At 40.2% G+C, this 20,799-nt stretch overlaps 1 protein-coding gene across 2 annotated transcripts in view; it reads left to right on the top strand.

The window, feature by feature from the left end:
• Nucleotides 1-17,048, top strand: part of usp24 (ubiquitin specific peptidase 24) — a 260,396-nt gene extending 243,348 nt beyond the window's left edge. For both annotated transcript variants that reach the window (XM_072510705.1, XM_072510704.1), the window contains exons 62-67: nt 146-212; nt 2,589-2,667; nt 5,982-6,057; nt 7,085-7,171; nt 8,253-8,363; nt 9,138-17,048. In XM_072510705.1, the coding sequence (XP_072366806.1) occupies nt 146-212; nt 2,589-2,667; nt 5,982-6,057; nt 7,085-7,171; nt 8,253-8,363; nt 9,138-9,200 (483 nt within the window). In that variant the 3' untranslated portion in view covers nt 9,201-17,048. The remainder of the gene's footprint in view (nt 1-145; nt 213-2,588; nt 2,668-5,981; nt 6,058-7,084; nt 7,172-8,252; nt 8,364-9,137) is intronic.
• Nucleotides 17,049-20,799: the final 3,751 nt, after the last annotated feature.

The following is a 20,799-nucleotide window of genomic DNA, read 5'->3' as shown; positions in this document are numbered from 1 at the left end:
TTTTTAGACTTCTGTGTAAAGAAGTAAACAAATAAGATAGAATGGACATGTCCTTCCCTTTCTCTTCTCCACCCCCTCCCCCTCCACCCAACATATGCAAAAAATGCTCATTGGTAACCTACTCTATTTTTCCACTTTCATTAAGGTCATTCAAGATCCATTGCAATCTCGTCGCCTGAAGTTTGCTTTTGAGTCAGAAAAAGGGTTACTAGGTACACCTTTGTTACTTGTCCTCACTCTCCTCACCCTGATTGATTTTCTTCATAAAATGTTGTTACTTACTCTGGGATGCAATTTTGCAACACTGACATCTCTTCAGTGCTTTTCTCATGTAGCTATTCTTCATATACCTCTCCAACACCAGCAACAACTTACATTTGTATATCACTTTTAACAAAGAAAAACATCCCAAGGTGCTTCATAGAGATATAATTGGATAATAACAGACATTGATCCAAAGGAGGAAGTTTTAGGAGGTTGCCAAAAGCTTAGTCAAAAATATTAATTTTAAGCTGGGTCTTGAGGAAGAACAGGGAGCTGGAGAGGTGGATGATGTTTGGAGCGGAATATCAGAGTATGGGACTGACCGTTAGAGACAGCCTACAGTGGTTGGTTGAATACACAAGAGGCCAGATTATGTGTTTTGATGGGTAGGATGCTTTTAGGGCCGGAACAGCTTTGAGATCAGAAGGGACAAAGCCATAAAGTCATTTAAACGTAAAGACAAACAGCTTAAATTGGAACCTTGGGAATTGGAAACAATGTAGATAACAAGTTAGGATGATGGGGTTGTTGGATAGGGTATGGGTAGCAGTGTTTGGGATGAACAATAGAGCATTGGAAGGGCGGCACAGTGGTTAGCACTGCTGCATCTCGGCACTGAGGACCCAGGTTTGATCCTGGCCCCGGGTCACTGTCAATGTGGAGTTTGCACATTCTCCCCATGTTTCACCCCAACAACCCAATGATGTGCAGGGTAGGTGGATTGGCCACGCTAAATTGCCCCTTAATTGGAAATTATATATTTTTTAAAAGAGAGCATTGGAATAATAAAGTCTGAAGGCAACAAAGGTATGAATAGGGTTACAGCAACACTTGGGCTAAGGTCAGGTTAATGGAATGTGAATTACCAGGAAGATGGAAGAGATTTTGTGAGGTCAGAAGCTTGGGCTGGGTAGGATGTCAAAGTTGCAAGCAAATTGATTCATCCTGAGACTGTTGGTGTGGCGAAAGATGGAGCCAATGTCAATTTTACAGACTTTGTGGCGAAGGCTAAGAAAATGGGTGTCAGTTTTCCCCATGTTCAGTGAAGGAAATTGTAGTTCAACCAAGATTGGGCATCAGACAAGCGGTCTGACCACATTGAAGCAGTGGAAGGGTCGAAAGAGGTTACAGAGAGATGGAGCTAAATGTCAAGTTGTATGTGGAAGCTGATCCTACATTTCTGTGATGTCACACAATAACAGCATCTGAATGATGAATAGGAAGAGATATTGAGTACATTCCCCAGGTAATTCGGTTGGGGGGGGGGGGGGGGGGGGGGGGGGGGGGGATCATTGTTGCCGATCTTGTCACTGTGATTAGATGAGGAAGACTTGAAATCAAGCAAGGGCATTTCATCTGAGCTGGATAATTCTGAAGAGATGTTCGAGAAGGAAGCTGTAGTCAAAAGCTACATTAAACAGAAGAGCTATGATGTGCCATGGTCATAATCTCATAGGATGTCAGTTCTAACTTTGATTAGGACTGTTTTATTGCTGTGGAATATACATTGAGCATTGCCAGATTATCTAGCCACATTAAGCCTGACATTCACAAATGCACTTTTTTTCATTGCACGATTGGAAGGCTCTTGTTTTCCTCTTGCCCTTTTCCTGTGGAGGCTTAGGTGATTACACAGCTGCTGCTTTAGCTACACTGATGTGGTAGTGGCACAGTGGTTAGCACTGCTGCCTAACAGCACCAAGGACCCGGGTTTGGTTCCACCCTTGGGTGGCTGGAATTTGCACATTCTCCCCGTGTCTGCGTGGGTTTCCTCCAGATGCTCCTATTTCCTCCCGCAGTCCAAAGATGTGCAGGTTAGGTGGATTGGCCACGCTAAATTGCCGCTGAGTGTACAGGGATACGCAGGTTAAGTTATGGGGATAGGGCGGGGGAGTGAACGTGAGTAGAGTGCTCTTTCTGGGGTCGGTTCCGAATGGCCTCCTTCTGCATTGTAGGGATTCTATGATTAAAACTCAGCACATGCCATGGATTCAACCTCAGCCTTCCAAGTGTGAAATACTTTGTATTGCTTTTACCCATTAAGCCATGAGTAGGTACATTTTTGAGTATTTTTCAACCAATCGAATTGTGTGTTTGTTGTGTGTGTCTTCCTCCCCTCCTATTTTTGTCATTGGTGAGCATGTCATTGGTCATGTCATTAGTGGGCATGTCTCCTCTGTTGTGTACACAGCTGGTTGCTGACCCAGTGTGTGGTTTAACCACACCTATTAACTTGGCCTTTCATTTCCAACAGCATATTCTTCCACTCTGTAGCTGTGATCTAAATTTAAATGATTGATAATCCTCTTCCCTCATTTCCACAGCCCTGATGCACCAGAGTAACAATGTTGACAGCAGCCGCTGCTACCAGTGTATCAAATTCCTGGTCCTATTAGCTCAAAAGTAAGTACTCAAGCGTAAAACTTAAAATTGATTTGAAAAGATGAGCTTTGATTTTGCTGGCTACATATGGACCACTTGTATTTATGTAACCACTAACATTGGAAAACGAATAGAGGTGGTTCATTCAGAGGGGGGAGGGGGGAGAAACAATGTCTTGTAAGAGGTGACACAAAGCTTAGTTGAAAAGCGTTACAAAGGTAAAAAGGGAGATAGGGAGTTAAAGAATTTGAGTAGGGTTAACAAAGAGTAGGACTGAGGCAGCAGCAAGCTCTGTTATCGAAGATGTGAAGGAATATTGCACAGGAGGCCAGAGTGTGCTGGGAGAAATCACAAACTTGTACCCAAAGTTAAGTCTTAAACATTAAACACAATTGAAGTTTTAGAATGTCCAGACTGCTTGGCTCAACATTCAATCTAGTACTTAAACTTGTTTAGTTTTTTTCTCCAATCCCCATACAATATTTGGTGTCTTTAAGAAAAAAAATACTTCTCAAAGACATTGTTGGTTAACGAAATAGAAGTAGTTCAGTTGGAGTGCATTTGTAATCAACTCCCATAAACTAAAGATGGCATTTTCCAAAGAACATAGAACATACAGTGCAGGAGGAGGCCATTCGGCCCATCGAGTCTGCACCAACCCACTTAAGCCCTCACTTCCACCCTATCCCTGTAACCCAATAACCCCTCCTAACCTTTTTGGTCACTAAGGGCAATTTATCATGGCCAATCCACCTAACCTGCACGTCTTTGGACTGTGGGAGGAAACCGGAGCACCCGGAGGAAACCCACGCAGACACGGGGAGAACGTGCAGACTCCGCACAGACAGTGTCCCAGCGGGGAATCGAACCTGGGACCCTGGCGCTGTGAAGCCACAGTGCTAGCCACTTGTGCTACCATGCTGCCCATTACTTTCTTTATTGAGATCTCTTAAAGCTGTTAAAAAATACCTCACTTCTGTAACCTTAAAGTAAGAACCTTGGCTTGATTCACTGATATTAATCTATAATAGCACCAATGACGACCTGAACTCTCAAAGAACAAAGAACAAAGAAATATACAGCACAGGAACAGGCCCTTCGGCCCTCCAAGCCCATGCCGACCATGCTGCCCGACTAAACTACAATCTTCTACACGAATCTCCTTCACACTTGTGTCCAGATATATGTATAACCAAGGCACAAACCAATTGTATATGGCTTAAAAGGTTAGAAATTTGAGCGAAAGCAAGTTATATGTATAACTGCATTATGCTCAAATCATCTCGTCTTTTTATATCAATCCATCATATCAGCCCACACAGTTGACCATGTCCCAAGTTACAGAAGTGAAGTATTTTTTAACAGCTTTAAGAGATCTCAAGAAAGAAAGTAATTCTTGTATTTTAATTTTAAATTATTTGAACTTTTTACAAAATTCCGCCTCATTGAGCCCTATTTAGTTTTTGTTTCTTTGACTAGATTTGAATGGCATACGTACAGATCGCATGAAAAATCCAAAAGTTTCCTTCCCCAGTTACAGGTCCCGAACATGATGTGTATGAATGATGGTTGAATCAATTGGAACTTGCTTTTGCAAAAAAATATATGGTGCAGGTTTGGCACTTCTCTTCAACTCCAATTGTTTCGGTTGATTGATTTCCAGTGATGCCCATTTTATGCTCCGGCCTTGCCAATGAGATTGGAGGACACTTGGGCATTACTTGATATTAACAAAATTCTCATGACCTTGACTGCATTTTTGGGTCTACTGGGTTCCGTCCAAGGAGGAAACTCCAGGTCATGATATCAAGTGAAAAAGCCTTGATGGTCTAAATTGTTCAATTAATCTAGAGGAGAAACCGTATTAGTTTCAGATCATAATAACTGTCCCACCACAGATGCTGCCTGTTCTGTGAAAATATTTATTCAAATATGGGAGATGTAGTTTGAAAAATAGAATTCATTCACTAGTGTGTGATCCTTCCAGTTTAAGCAGAACATAATTAATAGCATAATTACTCTCTTTTTTCTCTATGGACCAAACAATGTGCTTCGGTCAAAGTATCCTACTTGCGCTGCTGTTTCTTTTACCTTCATTAGCTGTGATCCCTTATCTGGGGTTTCTTCTACAGCTGCAACGGTAATGGTTAGTCTTACAGTCAAGTTTTCAGCCATTAAGAACTGGAATGAGAGTCCTCACCCTTACTGGTGTAGTGATTTTAATCTTTCAATCAGGATCAACTGTAATCAGTGTGGTGGATATGTTGAATGTAGGTTTAGAATGGAATAGAACCCTAGTTACGCAGCAAAAATATATGACCATGACAAGACATGAGTAACAGCCCAGGTTGAGAAAAGTTGGCTTTCATGAACAACTCATTTTCTTTTTCCTCTTCTTGGTGCTTCTTGTCTTTGTGATTTCTCAGGCTAGCCAAGAGTGTTGGCATGGATCTACCCTTAGGGGTTTCTCTCTGCTGCCTACTGCACTGCGCTCTCCCAAAGTCTTTCACTTTATACTTTTTTTCAGGGGTGGACCTGGATGGATTGTTGATGCGGCCTTTTGCTCTATAAAGAGTTACTTTAATTTGAAATATGCTATAAAGCCATTGTATTGAAAAGCATGCCCTTAATGTCACTCACCAAGCATTAGCCTGAACCTTCACACATGCCTACAGTTCTTGATCAATTAGGCCCAAGGCCTTGTATCATCTTTCCTTATCTCACCGTAGGCTGTTCTTTATGCCCTATTCCATAACTCGCCAGTAACATTCCACCTCCAGCCTTCAAAGCTTGCGGAAGTTTTATTATTTTTCTTTGTTGTACTATCATTTTGCCTAAGTCTATTTGTAAGGCTTTTAGCAAGCTATGCCTAACAGTCATTCCGTTCAGCTGCTATTTTTTAAATCAAACTGTTGAACTATGAAGTGATTCACTGAAGTAAGTTCTATTCTACTTCCACACCCTAACCTGCGTTCCAGCAGAATCCTAATTAAACAAGAGTGAATGTAAACCCCAGAAAAGTTTGGTATCTTATTGTTTGAAGTTTCTGCCCAGTTGCTCTGGCACTGGATCTCCTCTGACCAGAGACCTCTTTTACAACCTAGGTACAGCTGTCATTACACAAGTAGAATTATTCCACTAGTTTGTTTCTAAAATGAAACTTTAAGCAGTTTTCAGGAAAATGAAACTTGCAGCTTAACCTACATAATTCAGGTTTAAACTTGGGTCCCAGAAGGCAACATGTGTCATCCTGTTTCGCTATCCATATTTTTTTTTTTTTTGCTATCTTCGAAAAAACTGTACAACTAATAAGCATTTACTTCCCTCTTCAATAGATGTGCAGCTGCTAAGGATTATTTTCGGGAACATCCTCACCACTGGAGCTGGGCTGTGCAATGGTTGCAAAAGAAGGTGATGACTGACAACAATGTATTTATCAACTTTTGAGATCACTTGTAACCTACCAATGTTTTTTTTTGAATATTGTATAATTTCAGAATGAAGCTGACACTATCAACAATCCTTAACTCTGCAAAACTAGCTTTGATGTCGCAAATAGTTTTGATATATTTCTGCAAAATTAAATCATAGAAATCATATATCATAGAATCCCTACAGTGCAGAAGGAGACCATTCGGCCCATCGAGTCTGCACTGACACTCCGAAAGAGCACTCCACCGAGGCCCACTACCCCGCCCCATCCCCGTATTCCCGCACATTGATCACGGTCAATCCACCTAACCTGGACATCTTTGGACTGTTTGAGGAAACCAGAGCACCTAGAGGAAACCAACACCGACACGGGGAGAATGTGCAGACTCCACACAGTCATCCAAGGGTCCTTGGCACTGCGATGCAGCTGTGCTAATCACCGTGCCACCCAAATGATCCAAGATCCAAATGAAATAATGTATTATCCAGACAAAGTAAGAAACGTGTGCTGTTTTCAAATTCCAATGTTCCAGTCGGATTAACAAGTTACCTGATTCTTCAGAGCTGTTCATTGACCTAAGATCTGTTGAGTTTGGGCAGCACGGTGGCGCAGGTGGTTAGCACGGTTGCCTCACGGCACCGAGGTCCCAGGTTGGATCCCGGCTCTGGGTCACTGTCCATGTGTAGTTTGCACATTCTCCCTGTGTTTGCGTGTGTTTCGCCCCCACAACCCAAAAAATGTGCAGGATAGGTGGATTGGCCACGTTAAATTGACCCTTAATTGGAAAAAATGAATTGGATAGTCTAAATTTATATTTAAAAAAAAAAAAAAGATCTGTTGCGTTTCTGAAGTTCTTGGCTGGGTTCCATGTTGGAGCCTCTAAGAAATATTGAAGCAATTGTTAAAGACATGTCATTTTGGAGGTGTCTTGTATCCTGAGACTGACACAGTTTGTGTGTTCTATAGTTGAATTACCTCTGTCTTTTTCTATTTCTCTCTATTTAGATGTCTGAACATTATTGGGCTCCACAGAGCAACATATCAAATGAAACTTCAACAGCAAAAACATTTCAGCGCACAATTTCAGCACAGGTATTTCAGCTGCCTCAACTTTCCGTACAGCAACCGCTAGGATAAGCAAGGCAAAACATCAGTCTATGGCAGCAATTTCTTTGCTTCTTTCCTACTGTCAGAAAGAGGGGTGATATTCCGGAAAAAGCAATGCTGTAAATAACCTCTATTTCTCCCCTTGTCTTTTGACTAGAGAGATATTTGGGGGGCAAAAATACCACAAAAAAAATTATTCAGAATTCCTTATCCTAGTTCTGATATTGGTCATTGGTTCCAACACCTTACTCATAAAAGGAAGGGAGAACTTGCAGTTAAATATTATCGTTCACATCCGAGAGGCATTACAAAGTATTTCACAGCCAGTTAATTTTTTTGAAGATATGTGGTAATAGACAATTAAGGAACAGCCACCCCCTTTAAATCAAATAAATGACCAAATAATCATTTATGCTAAGGCTGATTCGGAATTAACTGTTGGTCAGGAGAACTGCCTATTGCCCCTTTCAGTAGCTCCGTCAGTTATTTTTCATCCACTTGAACAAGCAGACAGAACTTTGGTTTAACACCTCTATCCAACAATGTGCAACATTTCAGAACAACCCTGAAATGTCGGGTGCCCAAGATCAGGAGTGCAGCTAGAGCTTGTAACAATCTGACTCTGTATGTTTGCTGCCATCAGAACAGAATAATACTTCTGAAATATTTAGATTTTTCTCTTCTCCTTTGCAAAGCTCTGAGTTTACCCTCTCCATCTGAGGGGATGGATCATTTGCTTCCAAACTTCAGAACAACTTGAACTATGAGGCGATGTGGGAAATGGCCCACGGTAGCTTTTCCTTGTTTTTCTCTTTCTTCCTCATAAACCATTGATGCAGTCTTCTAATCTGCCTTTCTTGACTACATGAATGAGAATAAAAGATCACCGAAGGGGGCAGGATTTAGGAATGAATCCAAGTACTTTTCTACCCATACAAGCTGCCCCGTTTCCTTGCTTTCTTTGTACTTCTTGAGATTAATATTAAAAAGAAAGGCAATGTGAAAAGCCAAAATTTGAATGCCACAGTAAGACATGCAAACATAAGACTTATATACTTTACTACAGGACACACTCGCCTACGCTACAGCCCTTTTGAATGAGAAGGAACAATCTGGGAGCAGTAATGGGTCAGATGGCAGCCCTGCTACAGAGAATGGAGATAGAACACTCCGGCAGGTAAAATAGACTCCTTACTGAACGTTTAGACAGATTGTTGCAGTAGATGTGTGTCATGCAATTAAAAGTTAGCGAAGAAAACTAAAATAATTGTAACCAAGGATGGCAAGTGTACAAAATTGGTCGCCTGATTTGAAACAATAAAATAGAGAGAATACAAATATTGAAAACCAAAATTTCATTAGTCCTAAATTATTTTCATCTAAAAAATTATTGCACAAGTTTTAATTTTGTAAAATCCTGAATGAATTTGTTGCTGGAATTGCCAGCATTGCAGAGTTATGCTACACCGATCCACCAGATTAAAGTGTATTTGAAACCAAAGTGGACTCTTGTTCTATCAAGGCTGCCTTTTTGATGTGAGGTGGTAAAGTATGGTGCATGCCACTCACACATTCGCAGGCACTGCATGTTATTATGATGGGTTCAGTAGATTCACTAATTGTCTGCCTCCAAGGAAAGACATGCTAGTAGATGTGAAAAGTGAGACTATATTTAACCCATCTTTCTCTTTCAATGCTGCCAAACTTGCTGTGCATTTCCAGTTTTTTTTTCTCAAATTACGATAACAGTGTATTGGAACAAATGTATGAGAAGATAACACTTGGCAGCCAGCACTTAAAAGGTTAATATTCTTAATGGTGCAGCAACATATTTTTCAGCTTTCCCTTTCTATGGTTTTTTTCATCATCATTCCACTTATAAATCATAAGTTACCTTTTAAAGTATTGTGTTTGTTTCAATAACACCTTTCCTTCATTTCTTCAAACTAAGGGTTCCGAGTCTCCGATGATGCTTGGTGATTCTAAAAGCGACCTTGATGACATGGATCCATAAAGATGACTGGAATGGCCGTGGGCATAGTAAATTATCGTTGCTTGGTGTCAGTTAACCTTTTTAACGGTGAAGGACTGGGCACCATACCAGATGGCTTTAGGCACCAATCGATTTGGGGGAGGTGTGCACACACCTAGGTTGCAGACAGCAGGCCTTTTATAAACTGTTGTGAAGTAAACTTTGACAGTTGAAGCTCCAGACTTGATGCAAGTCCCTCCCATCTTGTTTGAAGGTTTTGTATGGAAATGGATAACTGGTGGTTGTGCTTGTGAAAACCCAAAAAGACAAATCTTTATCGAATGCTTTCAGTAGTAACTACGGAGGAATTGAACAGTCTTGGGGAAAGGAGCGCTTATTGATTTGTGTATAATAGTTCCCAGAGTTTGGATTTTTCAGAGTCACAAAATCCTGTGTGGTATTACATTATATAGATTTAATTTTATTTGTATAATAGAACATCTGGTAATTCTGTTCACTTGGTCACAGCAATTGTGTCTTGGAATGTTTAGTAGGTCCCAGTGTTTGCAAAGAGGAGTTGAGGTTTACAAGAATGTACTGATTCCGTACATTCATTGTTTAACCTTAATAGCAACCTGGTACTTTATTAAATATTAGTTGAATACTTTAATAAAGGCAACTTTCTTTTTCTTTTTAAATCCATATGACTGCCAGCCATTTTCCAATGAGGTTAATATTGAGAATGTATATTTTGCGGTGAGGAACTCAAAGTCCAATCTTTATGGCTGTTAATACCATAGGGAAAGAATTTTAGTTGGTGATATTAACTGATATTTCACTGTTCACATTGATGGTATAAAATCACAACATAAAGTAGCTTATCTGTTTTCAATTTTTTAAATAACCATTATTTGTTTTAAAATCATTCTTCACTCCTGTATAATATAAATAGAATATGTAATGGGCAAGTGTGTAATATTTATTTGACTGAAATTCACCTACACTAATAAATTAATAACATTGTCATTAGTAGCTTCTGAAATAACCCTGACAAGTTTGGGGAGAAGGGTGCACCTGAATACATCACTGGATAATTGGTTGAAAATACAAGGTAGTAATCAAGTCAGTGGGCTTGGACAGACAGCATAAATGACATTGGGCAGTTTACAACATGACATCGCCAGGCGAGATTAAAGTTTGAAATAGCTCTTTTTAGGATCTTTCTTGAGGGCGAGATGTCTTTAAAGTATTTATATTTATCTCTCTCCCATTTGACATATCTCCAGCCAAATAGGTGGGTGACCTGTTCTCAGGCCAGTCCTCATAACGCTGCAAACCGATCCATTGGAAGCTGTACATACTCACCTGGTTGAGAGTTTTTGCTTTCTCTTTGAAAAATCACAAACCTTGCCTTGCAGCTTCTTATGGTAGCTCTGGTGAGATGAACTTGTGATGTGGGGAATTGCTGGCACAGACCCACATGTTGCATTCTGTAGTGTAGACTACTGGTGCTTCAAACTTCCTGCACTAAAACAGAGTATTATTTATTAGAATTATTTTTATTTTACAGGTCACGAATATGGTGGATGCTGACTTCCAGCATACCCCATGTCATTTACACACTGACATCCTGTTAAAGGATTATTAATTGTGACCTATTGATTTAAAGTTTTGAATTATTACTACCAAACATTTATTCGACATAATACATTCAGTTATATAATTGGTATTGTGTACTTGTCCATTACATAGTTGTTCCTATGTGGTGGGACAGCAATATTGTGAGTGTTAGTTATGAATGTTGGACAGGGAGGGGAGTCGGAGAAAAATTTATGTTAATACAACATATTGTAATCTGTGGAATGTCTTTGATTATATTACAAAAGAAACTTGACATAAATTGACAAATTAACAAAACAGATATAAATCAAATCATTTTTAATATGATGGACTTCTGATAAACTACAATGGAAATGTTGAATTTTGTAGGAAGTTATTAAATTCTTCCTAGGCTTCTGATTGGTTATTCATACCTGTTGAGTCCAGAATTATTTTAACATTTGGAGTTTACATCTGCATTTACCATGTGTTGACCCATAAAGATTTGACCAAGAGATTCTCAGCTGTTTCTAACCAAGGGAAGAATGTTGTCTGTTAAGTTAGTAACCCCAGTGAAGATAGAGTTGACTTATTGATGAAGAAAAATCCTGGATCTACTGTTTTAATAATTCATAACTTTCAGTAGGGAGGGATGTAGAGATGAATTATGATGTGATTCTCAAAAGAAAATTAATTTCCAGCCCCAATCATTCTGAAACCAGACAGCCACTTGCTGCTACCTGATTAATACTGAAAAATTAATAACCACTTTAAGGAATAAAAGAATTCAAACTTCACAATTAGCCGAACAGCCCATTCGGAGTATTGTGAAAACATTCATGTAACTATAACTCCTAAAGGCATCATGTCCATTAAAAATTGGATTAAATATTAATTTAGAATGATCAGGCCTTTCCATCTTTTAAAATGTAATTGTAATTATTGTCACCTGCACATAAGGGGGAAAATGTCACTCTTACATAGCACAATGATAACTATGCATATTTAGTGAAATTTTGCACCTGCTCCCCACTCCCCCAAACTTCTTAATTCTGCTAATCTCGCAGCACCTCACATCATCCCTGCCTACAAGGGTCAATAATCGTCTCCCAGTCTGAGCTGTAGAAAAGCTGCAATATTTATTATGCAGGGCATCTGAATATTTTAATATCTCTGACTATTTCTACCCTCCATACTTTGATTCAAGTAACCGATTAAAACAAACCTAGACATGAAATGTTTAGTAGTCCCACCTCTAGGACCGAGATTATTAGCAAGTGTGGACTCCTTAAGATTATTCCTTTCTAAACCGAATTGGAATTGGGACTATGAATTCAGCTGCTGAAGTGGATCCAGGTGTGATTGTAATAGTGACTGGGGTTGCTACTTATATGCTCCAATAATTTTTTTAAAATGCATAAGTGTATAGTGCTTTAATCCCTTCACCGGCCTGTGAAAAATGTAGAATAGGTCATGTAGTATAGTGCTATTTTCTGATTGGGTTTTAAAGATATTTGTATAATGTTTAAAAAATGAGCTTTTTTTTTAAAAAAGTGCTTTGTTTTGTTACTGTATGTTGAACAACTTTTTAATCAAAATGGTAATTTCTGTTAAACCTTGGACTGCTATTGGCTAACATCCACTGTATTCAAATTCAATTATGGTTATAAGCAGACTTTGGTTACTTTAAACTCCTGACCCAATGTGAACCTTATGTTAATTACAAAGAGAGATGAAGGTAGCAGAGTAAACCGTAATACAAGTGCGTCATCCTGGAGGCATTTATTTTGACCTATATTTAGGTTTATGCCGGTGAAAGGGTTAAGAGCACATTGGTTTTTGTTTTTGCAGTGTCGTTGAAAATCTGAATACCTGTTTATGGATTGACTGCAGCATCACTTCTCATTACTGAATTGTCAGCTGACTATTCATTCTGCCAAAATGCTACCACACAATAATCAATTAGGATTATGTAAATTACTTCCTGGGAATCACTGGAATCCAATGAGATTGCATGGGCTGAATTGTGCAAGTGGAATGACTTTGTGGAGGGTGCGATACACACCAAGCACAATTGCTGTCAGCATCCCAGTCACCTTTTTATCCTTCATATTGTGCCAATTTATGAATTTTGTTTGGCGGGATGTTGCAGGAGATTTTTTTATTTGTCCATGATGGGCGTTTTTTTTTCTTGTTGCCAATATTTCAATGAACAAGCCTTTGATCTTCTGCCTTACTCTACAGTCACAGTATACCAAGAGTGACACGTCTTGGGGGTAGGGCTTTCATCGGATGATGGTGTCCGCTCTGGATCACAAAACCAAAGGCACAGGTGGTCACAAGTGCCTTTTTATTATTTTTGCTGGATCTCAAAATGAAACCTTGTCACAACAAAAGCCGCCAGGCAGTGACAATGGGATTGGTCGTGGCTGCCTTTTTAAATGTTCATCAAGTACGCACCTATTGAAGCTGCACAGTACCATTAATTGCAAATCCCCAGCTTTAATAATCCTACTGCTGAGGGACAGAAATATTGAAAATTACATGCTTATTAGTACTAACAGATAAAAATTACTTTGCAGTACCTGCATCAAATGAATGAGTCAGTAGCATTGGGGTAGACACCAGGTATGTTCTGCCAATGTTTGACCATTTATTGTTAAAAGTGGGCAAAATGGGAGATGGACTAAAATTAGTTAAAAGTTACTCGTGTTCTCGTGCCCACTTTTAGTGCCATTGTGCTTATGGTGAGGGATGTCCACTTTTTTTCCATCCAGAATCACTGTTCGACACATTCGTGTTAGGTATCATAGTCTAGATGCAGAGTTAAGATCCTTCTGCTGTGTCCCAAACTATGTGCCTTAGTCTCCGAAAAACACCAGTATGACATTTCTATTTTCCATATCAGGCCTTCAAGCAGTTCTGAAGACTAGCTCATGTCCATTATGAACCAGGTTTAGAAATTGGTTCAAATTAATTTTGAATAAAATCTTTACAGCTGAAGGAGTGGGGGGGGTGATTTTATTTTAAAATCTCCTGTGTTGGAGCTGGATTTGAATCCCAAATACTGATGTGAACAGTCTTTTAACCTATTCCACTACTCAGTCCTGGGCATGACATTTTTGGTTGGTAATCCCGACTGTGGGGTTTGGCTAGTAGGTTCCAGCAGCAATCATTTTTCTCTTTTACCTCTCCCTTGAAATATTGTTTAGTTCTTTCCCATTGAATCAGGTCCATGAGCTGATCACAGTGATGAGACTTCCCCATAATACTCATATTTGAGATGGCTACAAGGAAGTAAGTGTGAATGGCAGATTCCCCTCTCTAGTAAAAGGGATGTCTTGAGTTCAGTTCTTGCTGCCTTCCCTTGCTCCATCGCCGAGGACCATACACAAGCCTGAGGAGTTGTATTTTGGTCGAGGTGCAAAGATGGGCAATGATTGCAATAGCTTTATTTAAATGAAATCTGCGTTCTAATAATCTGACCACTGTAGCCCAGGCTGTTTAGACACTTTTAACACTGGTTAAATGTTGGTTTGTAAATCTGTTTCCCTCAAATAATTAGCTAACAAACATTAACTGAACAGGGCGTGTTATGGACTACATTTTTCAACCAATTTAACATTTTGCTTCCACTTTTTTAAATGACTAACATTGTGGTCAATTTACTTTTCTGTAATCCATTGTCACGGTACTTTTGGTGTTACTGCTTAACTAAACTGAGATGGGTTGAACACATTCGAAGACTTTACTGATGGATGGACATCACGTGAAGTCCTTCCCCCTTAGTTCCAAACACAAAGGTGACGCTTTTTTAAAAAAAAACTTCTCCAAAAGGACATTTGTCCCACTTCAAAACAGCCATTACTTGCAGCTTGGATTTCTCCAAAAAATCTGCCCGCCATTAGAGGAGCAAAGATTAGAATCTTAGCCACTTGTGCATGCTAGAGTTTGAAAACTTTGTCTCCAGTCAAAAGAATTCACATCGGGGGCAGACCGCTTTTGCGTTCCGAGGCATCATGCAATTGCTTCTGATGTGGCTCAGATCAAAAATGACAGGTTTCAGCAAAGCTCTTGTTTAATTGGAACAAATCTTAGAGGAGATAAACCGCTCATCTCTGGGCAGTACACAAAATATTCCGACAAATGAAAAATATTAGGCTGGTCAGTCATTAAAACAAATGAGTCACTTTTGTTGCCACTTTGTTGCAGATCATTGTCTAATGGGCGCAGAAGGAGAGGGTTGGTATCAGGTTTTTGGATCTTGAAGTGAGATAACTAGGTCTTTGAGAATACAAAGATTAACACTTAGCTGCTTTTATGTCAGGATAGATGGGACTTCAACTTGCATAAATTTGGATTTCTTTTCCATCCATGCTTATCTACAATTGATTGAAGAGAATATAGTTGTAGCTTTTAACCCTTTGAGTACTGGGTTTAAATTCTGTTTTTTCATGTTAATGACAACAAACAAAATCTCTTGAAAATATATTTGCAGTGCGCATGGACAGTTTACTTTTATACCTTCACAAAACACTCCTCATATCTTCTTTTCCCCATCCCTCTTTCCACAGGCTAAGGATTGTATGCCTTTCTAATCTGCATCCAGTTAATAGTTTCAAGAAATTTAGTATGTTTTATTCTAATGTAATAAAACAATCCTGATGATTGCTGTTGTCCTGTCATTGTCATCAGGAACTCACTATATGACGAACAATTCTGACAGTTACCCCTCTCATCCCTGCATGTGAATGTGATTCCATGTATGTAATATAAAATAGCAATTGAGAAATGGATGGAACCATTAAGTTTTTTTAAATTTTAAGTAAAATCGTTGGGTTTGTTTTGGTGGAACGCTTTAAACAGTACTCAAAGAGTTATGTTGCCATAAACCACTGATTGCAGTTGTGATATCCCTTAACTAAAAGCAACATTGCTTCGTAAATGGATTCCCAGACACTAGTCACTATCCCAACTATTGGAAACTAAACTTGACTTTAATTTAGCATTGTGACAGATCAAAGAAAAATGGAAATTATAATGCTCCTTCCAAGCCACTTTACTTTTGGAATACAACTGTAATGGAAAGAGAAATTGTTATTGGTGTAACAGCGCCTTTTCTGTTTGAAATTGTTCTTGATCACAATTTGGTTGCCTCCAGGGTGGATAAAAGATGAACAAAATAGTGGCTTCATAAAATACTTGAAGGGCTATGCTAAATTCAGGTCCTACACAATCTTGATTAGCAGTACTTAGTACATCTATAAATTTATTGAAAATCTTGGGTATAGTACTCCTTTAAGAGAATATTTCCTACTAGTTTTAATTTAATGACCACTTTAAAATATTTTTCATTTGATGAGCACTAAAGTACTTTTTTTTTAAAATGTAACAATGTTAATCATTTGATTTAAGAGTGTGCAATAAGTATGTTGCAGTCTCTTGTTTAAGAGGGGGACTATGTTCCTCTGACTATTATTTAAGATCTGTACACATCCCAGTGCCATTGATCTTCCTTGTGCTGTTTGGGAGAAAACGGTTACCGTTTCCACAAAAATTCCCGTTTATATACCCATTGTTGCTTGGAAAACAGGTGTGCCATTTACAAAACCGTTTGCTTTCAAAATGTTAAACCTCACTTGAGAAAATGTTTTAGAAAACTGATTATTGAAGTGTTTTATTTAGACATCATGTACATCAGTTCTATAGTTTGCCTTCAAAATGTCATTGTGAAGATCCTCTGTTAAAAATCTTATGGTCAGTGTACATTCCCTCATGGCTGCCTCTCTGTGATGACTCAACTGTGAAAAATATGTTTGGTGTTCTGCAGGATGTTAACTCTTTAACCATACATTTTTTTTTTAAAAAGCTGAGTGGAATATCCTCGTAGACTCTGAAATTGGAAGGGAGGAGGAAAAGAAGGAAATCCAGTCTATGTGATATAGATTGCATGTTTGACCAGTATCTAATAGATTCTGGGTCTTGGTACATAAAGAAGACTCTTAAAGGCACACTGCTATTTGTGGATGAATAGCCCACGTGCTTTGTGGGGGGGATAAATTGAATTTGTTCTTTAATCTAAAGAGACAAAAAAGTGCAACCAGCAAGGCTTTGTCCTTCATTCCTAAATCAATACCTACTCGAGACAAGTCATGGTGCATTGTCCATATGTGTTGGCAGTTGAGTTCTGTATTGCCCAGGGAATGTTTGTATGCTGTAATGTCAATCTTCCTTTTTAAAAAAAAAAACGGTATGAAAAGTAACTTAATAAAACAAAATGATTTTAAAAAACGAAGTGCTACGTGTTGGTTTTAATATGCAAAGTTTCAAACAACCATGCTTGTTATGCAATGGAACTAAGAATAACAGACTAAAATGAAGATTATGGGGCAGCACGGTGGCGCAGTGAGTTAGCCCTGATGCCTCACGGCGCCGAGGTCCCAGGTTCGATCCCGGCTCTGTGTTACTGTCCGTGTGGAGTTTGCACATTCTCCCCGTGTTTGCATGGGTTTCGCCCCCACAACCCAAAGCTGTGCAGGCCAGGTGGATTGTCCCTTAATTGGAAAAATTATAAAATAAATTGGGTACTCGTGCACCTTCTCAACCCAGATAAGCATCAAATTTTGTTTGTAACAGTGCTCTGTGATTATCCTGCTCTTTGAGGTCCTGTCAAATATTTTTCCCACCAAATGATATTGTCAGAATGCTGATCGCATTCTCATATGTATTATTTTACATAATATCAAGGCAAAGGCCTTTGTAATGGTTCCATAGCTAATTCTAGAGTATCTCAGTGAGACCTCCGAACCGTGACTTTATCTGTAAGGCAACTATACAAGCATCCCTCACATGTTTTCCAAGCATTACTTTTTTAAATTTAGCCTGCAGCCAGGACAATGTTCTCAGCATCCGGCAGCAGGGAAGGCATATTCTACGTGAGGGCTTTCCTAAATTGGTGCAATTTCGGATGTGGCTTTAATTTTTGTTTCCAAGGTATTACCTGTCACTGTAAGATGGAAGTAAAGTGACTGTAGGAATCACCGTTAAGTTATCTACTTTCAAGGGCAGCACGGTGGCGCTGCGGTTATCCACGGCTGCCTCACGGCGCCAAGGACCCAGGCTCGATCCCGGCCCCGGGTCACTCCTTGTGGAGTTTGCACATTCTCCCTGTGTCTGCGTGGGTCTCACCCCCTCAACCCAAAGATGTGCAGCTAGGTGGATTGGCCACACTAAATTGCCCCTTAAATATGAATAAAAGAATTGGGTACTCTAAATTTATCAAAAAAGAGTTATCTACTTTCACCAATGCCTCAATTTATTAATTTTTCATTTGTTCATGGGATATGGGTGTTGCTGGCAAGGTCAGCATTTAATGCCCATTCATAATTACCCTTGAGTGATGGTGAGCCACTTTCTTGAACTGGTGTAGGTGCACTCACAGCACTCAAGTAAGGGAGGCATTTTAAGATTTTAACCCAATGACAGTGAAGAAACGGCGACTATATATTTCCAAGTCAAGATGGTGTGTGACTTGGAAGGGAACTTGCACGTGGTGGTCTTCCCATGCGTCTGCTACGTTAAACATTTTCTACAGCAACATAGTGCACATGTACCTCAGTGGGGTAATTTGAAGTAAATGCAACTGTCTCCAGAGGGGGAAGACTATTTTAAAGGTGAACTTACGTTTCTGAATAGCATTTGCTTGTAGAATATAAAAACAAAATAAAGTATTTTTTAAAAATAGACTATTGAAAGCTTAAAACAAATTCAAAATGTTATTCCCATTACTGTATTGCCTTATTTGTTTCACCTATTTGCCACCTCAATAGAAACTAGGAGCAGGAGGAGGCCATTCAGCCCTTTGATCCTGCCTCACCATTCAATATGACAAAGGCTGATCCTCAATACCAAATTCCTGCTTACACCCCATACCCTTGATGTCATTAAATTCTTTAAAAATTTATCTCTCCTGAATGCATTCAGTCATTTGGCCTCCACAGCCTTCTGCGGTAGAAGATTCCATAGGTTCACTACCCTTTGAGTGAAGAAATTTTTCCTCATCTCCGTCCTACATGATGTACCCTGTATCCTAAGATTGTGCCCCTGGTTCTAGATTCTCCAACCAGGGAAAAAACACTGCCTGCACCTAGTCTGTCCAGCCGTTAGAATTTTATGTTTTCTCTCAGCGAGACCTTGGTGTCCTCTCATACTTCGAAATTGTCGAGAGTGAAGGTCCAGTTGAACCAACCATTAATTATTGTCACCAATAGGCTTACATTAACACTGCAATGAAGTTACTGTGAAAAGCCCCTAGTCGCCACGTTCTAGCGCCTGTTCGGATACACGGAGGGAGAATTCAGAATGTCCAAATTACGTAACAGCACGTCTTTCGGACTTGTGGGAGGAAACCGGAGCACCCGGAGGAAACCCACGCAGACAAAGGGAAGAATGTCCAGACTCCACACAGACAGTGACCCAAGCCGGAATCGAACCTGGAACCCTAGTGCTGTGAAGCAATAGTGCTAACCACTGTGCTACGGTGCTGCTCATATAGGACAGACCCGCCAACCTCTGTATCATAGAATCCTTACACTGCATAAAGAGGCTATTTGGCCCATTGAAGCAGCGGCAACCCTCCAAAAGAGCTCCCCACCTAGGCCCACACTGGGACCTATCTCCGTAACCCCACCGAACCCTTTGGACACTAATGCAGTTTAGCACGGCCAATCCACCTACACTGCACATCTTTGGACTGTGGGAGGAAACCAGAGCACCCGGAGGAAACACACACACTGGGAGAACGTGCAAACTCTACACACAGTTACCCAAGGTCAGAATTGAACCGGGGTCCCTGGCACCGAGGCAGCAGTGCTAGCCACCGTGCTGCCCTATTGAACCCAATTGATTGCAACCCAATCAGCTTAGTGAACCTCAGCTGCACACTTTCTATAGCAAGTATATCCTTTCTTAGATAGGAAGAGTAAAACTGCACGCAGTACTCCAGGTGTGGTCTTGCCAAGGCCCTATATAACTGCAGTAAGACATTTCAACTTCTGAACTCAAGTCCTCTTGCAATGAAGGCATGGGATTGCGGGTAGTATCTTGAGATGGATGGTAGCTGGTTGGCAGACAAGCAAAATGTTGGAATAAATAGGTCTTTTTCCAATGGCAGGCAGTGACTGGTGGGGTACCGCAGGGATCTGTGCTGGGACCCCAACTGTTCACATTATACATTAATGATTTGGACGAGGGAACTAAATGCATTACCTCCGAATTTGCAGTTGATACAAAGCTGGGTGGGAGGGTGAGCTGTGAGGAGGCTACAGAGATGGGATTTGGACAGGCTGAGTGAGTGGGCACATACATGCCAGATGCAGTATAATGTGGGTAAATGTGAGGTTATCCACTTCGGTAGCAAAAATAGGAAGGCAGATTATTATTTGAATGGATGTAAATTGAGAGAGGTGGATACTCAGCGAGACCTTGGTGTTTTCGTGCATCAGTCGCTGAATGTAAGTGCGCAGGTACAGCAGGCAGTAAGGAAAGCAAATGGTATGTTGGCCTTCATAGCAAGAGGATTTGAGTATAAGAATGGGGGTGTCTTACTGCAATTGTATAGGACATTGGTGAGGCCACACTTGGAATATTGTGTGCAGTTTTGGTGTCCTTATCTGAGAAAAGATGTTCTTACCAGATGTTAGGGGCAGCACGGTAGCATTGTGGATAGCACAATTGCTTCACAGCTTCAGGGTCCCAGGTTCGATCCGGCTTGGGTCACTCTCTGTGCGGAGTCTGCACATCCTCCCCGTGTGTGCGTGGGTTTCCTCCGGGTGCTCCGGTTTCCTCCCACAGTTCAAATATGTGCAGGTTAGGTGGATTGGCCATGATAAATTGCCCTTAGTGTTGGGTGGGGGTTACTGGGTTATGGGGATAGGTTGGAGGTGTTGACCTTGGGTATGGTGCTCTTTCCAAGAGCCGGTGCAGACTCGATGGGCCGAATGGCCTCCTGCACTGTAAATTCTATGATACCATGGAGGGAGTG

Source organism: Scyliorhinus torazame, chromosome 7 (assembly GCF_047496885.1).
Source record: "Scyliorhinus torazame isolate Kashiwa2021f chromosome 7, sScyTor2.1, whole genome shotgun sequence".
Classification (NCBI taxonomy): domain Eukaryota; kingdom Metazoa; phylum Chordata; class Chondrichthyes; order Carcharhiniformes; family Scyliorhinidae; genus Scyliorhinus; species Scyliorhinus torazame.
This window is presented reverse-complemented; position numbering and strand designations above follow the sequence as displayed.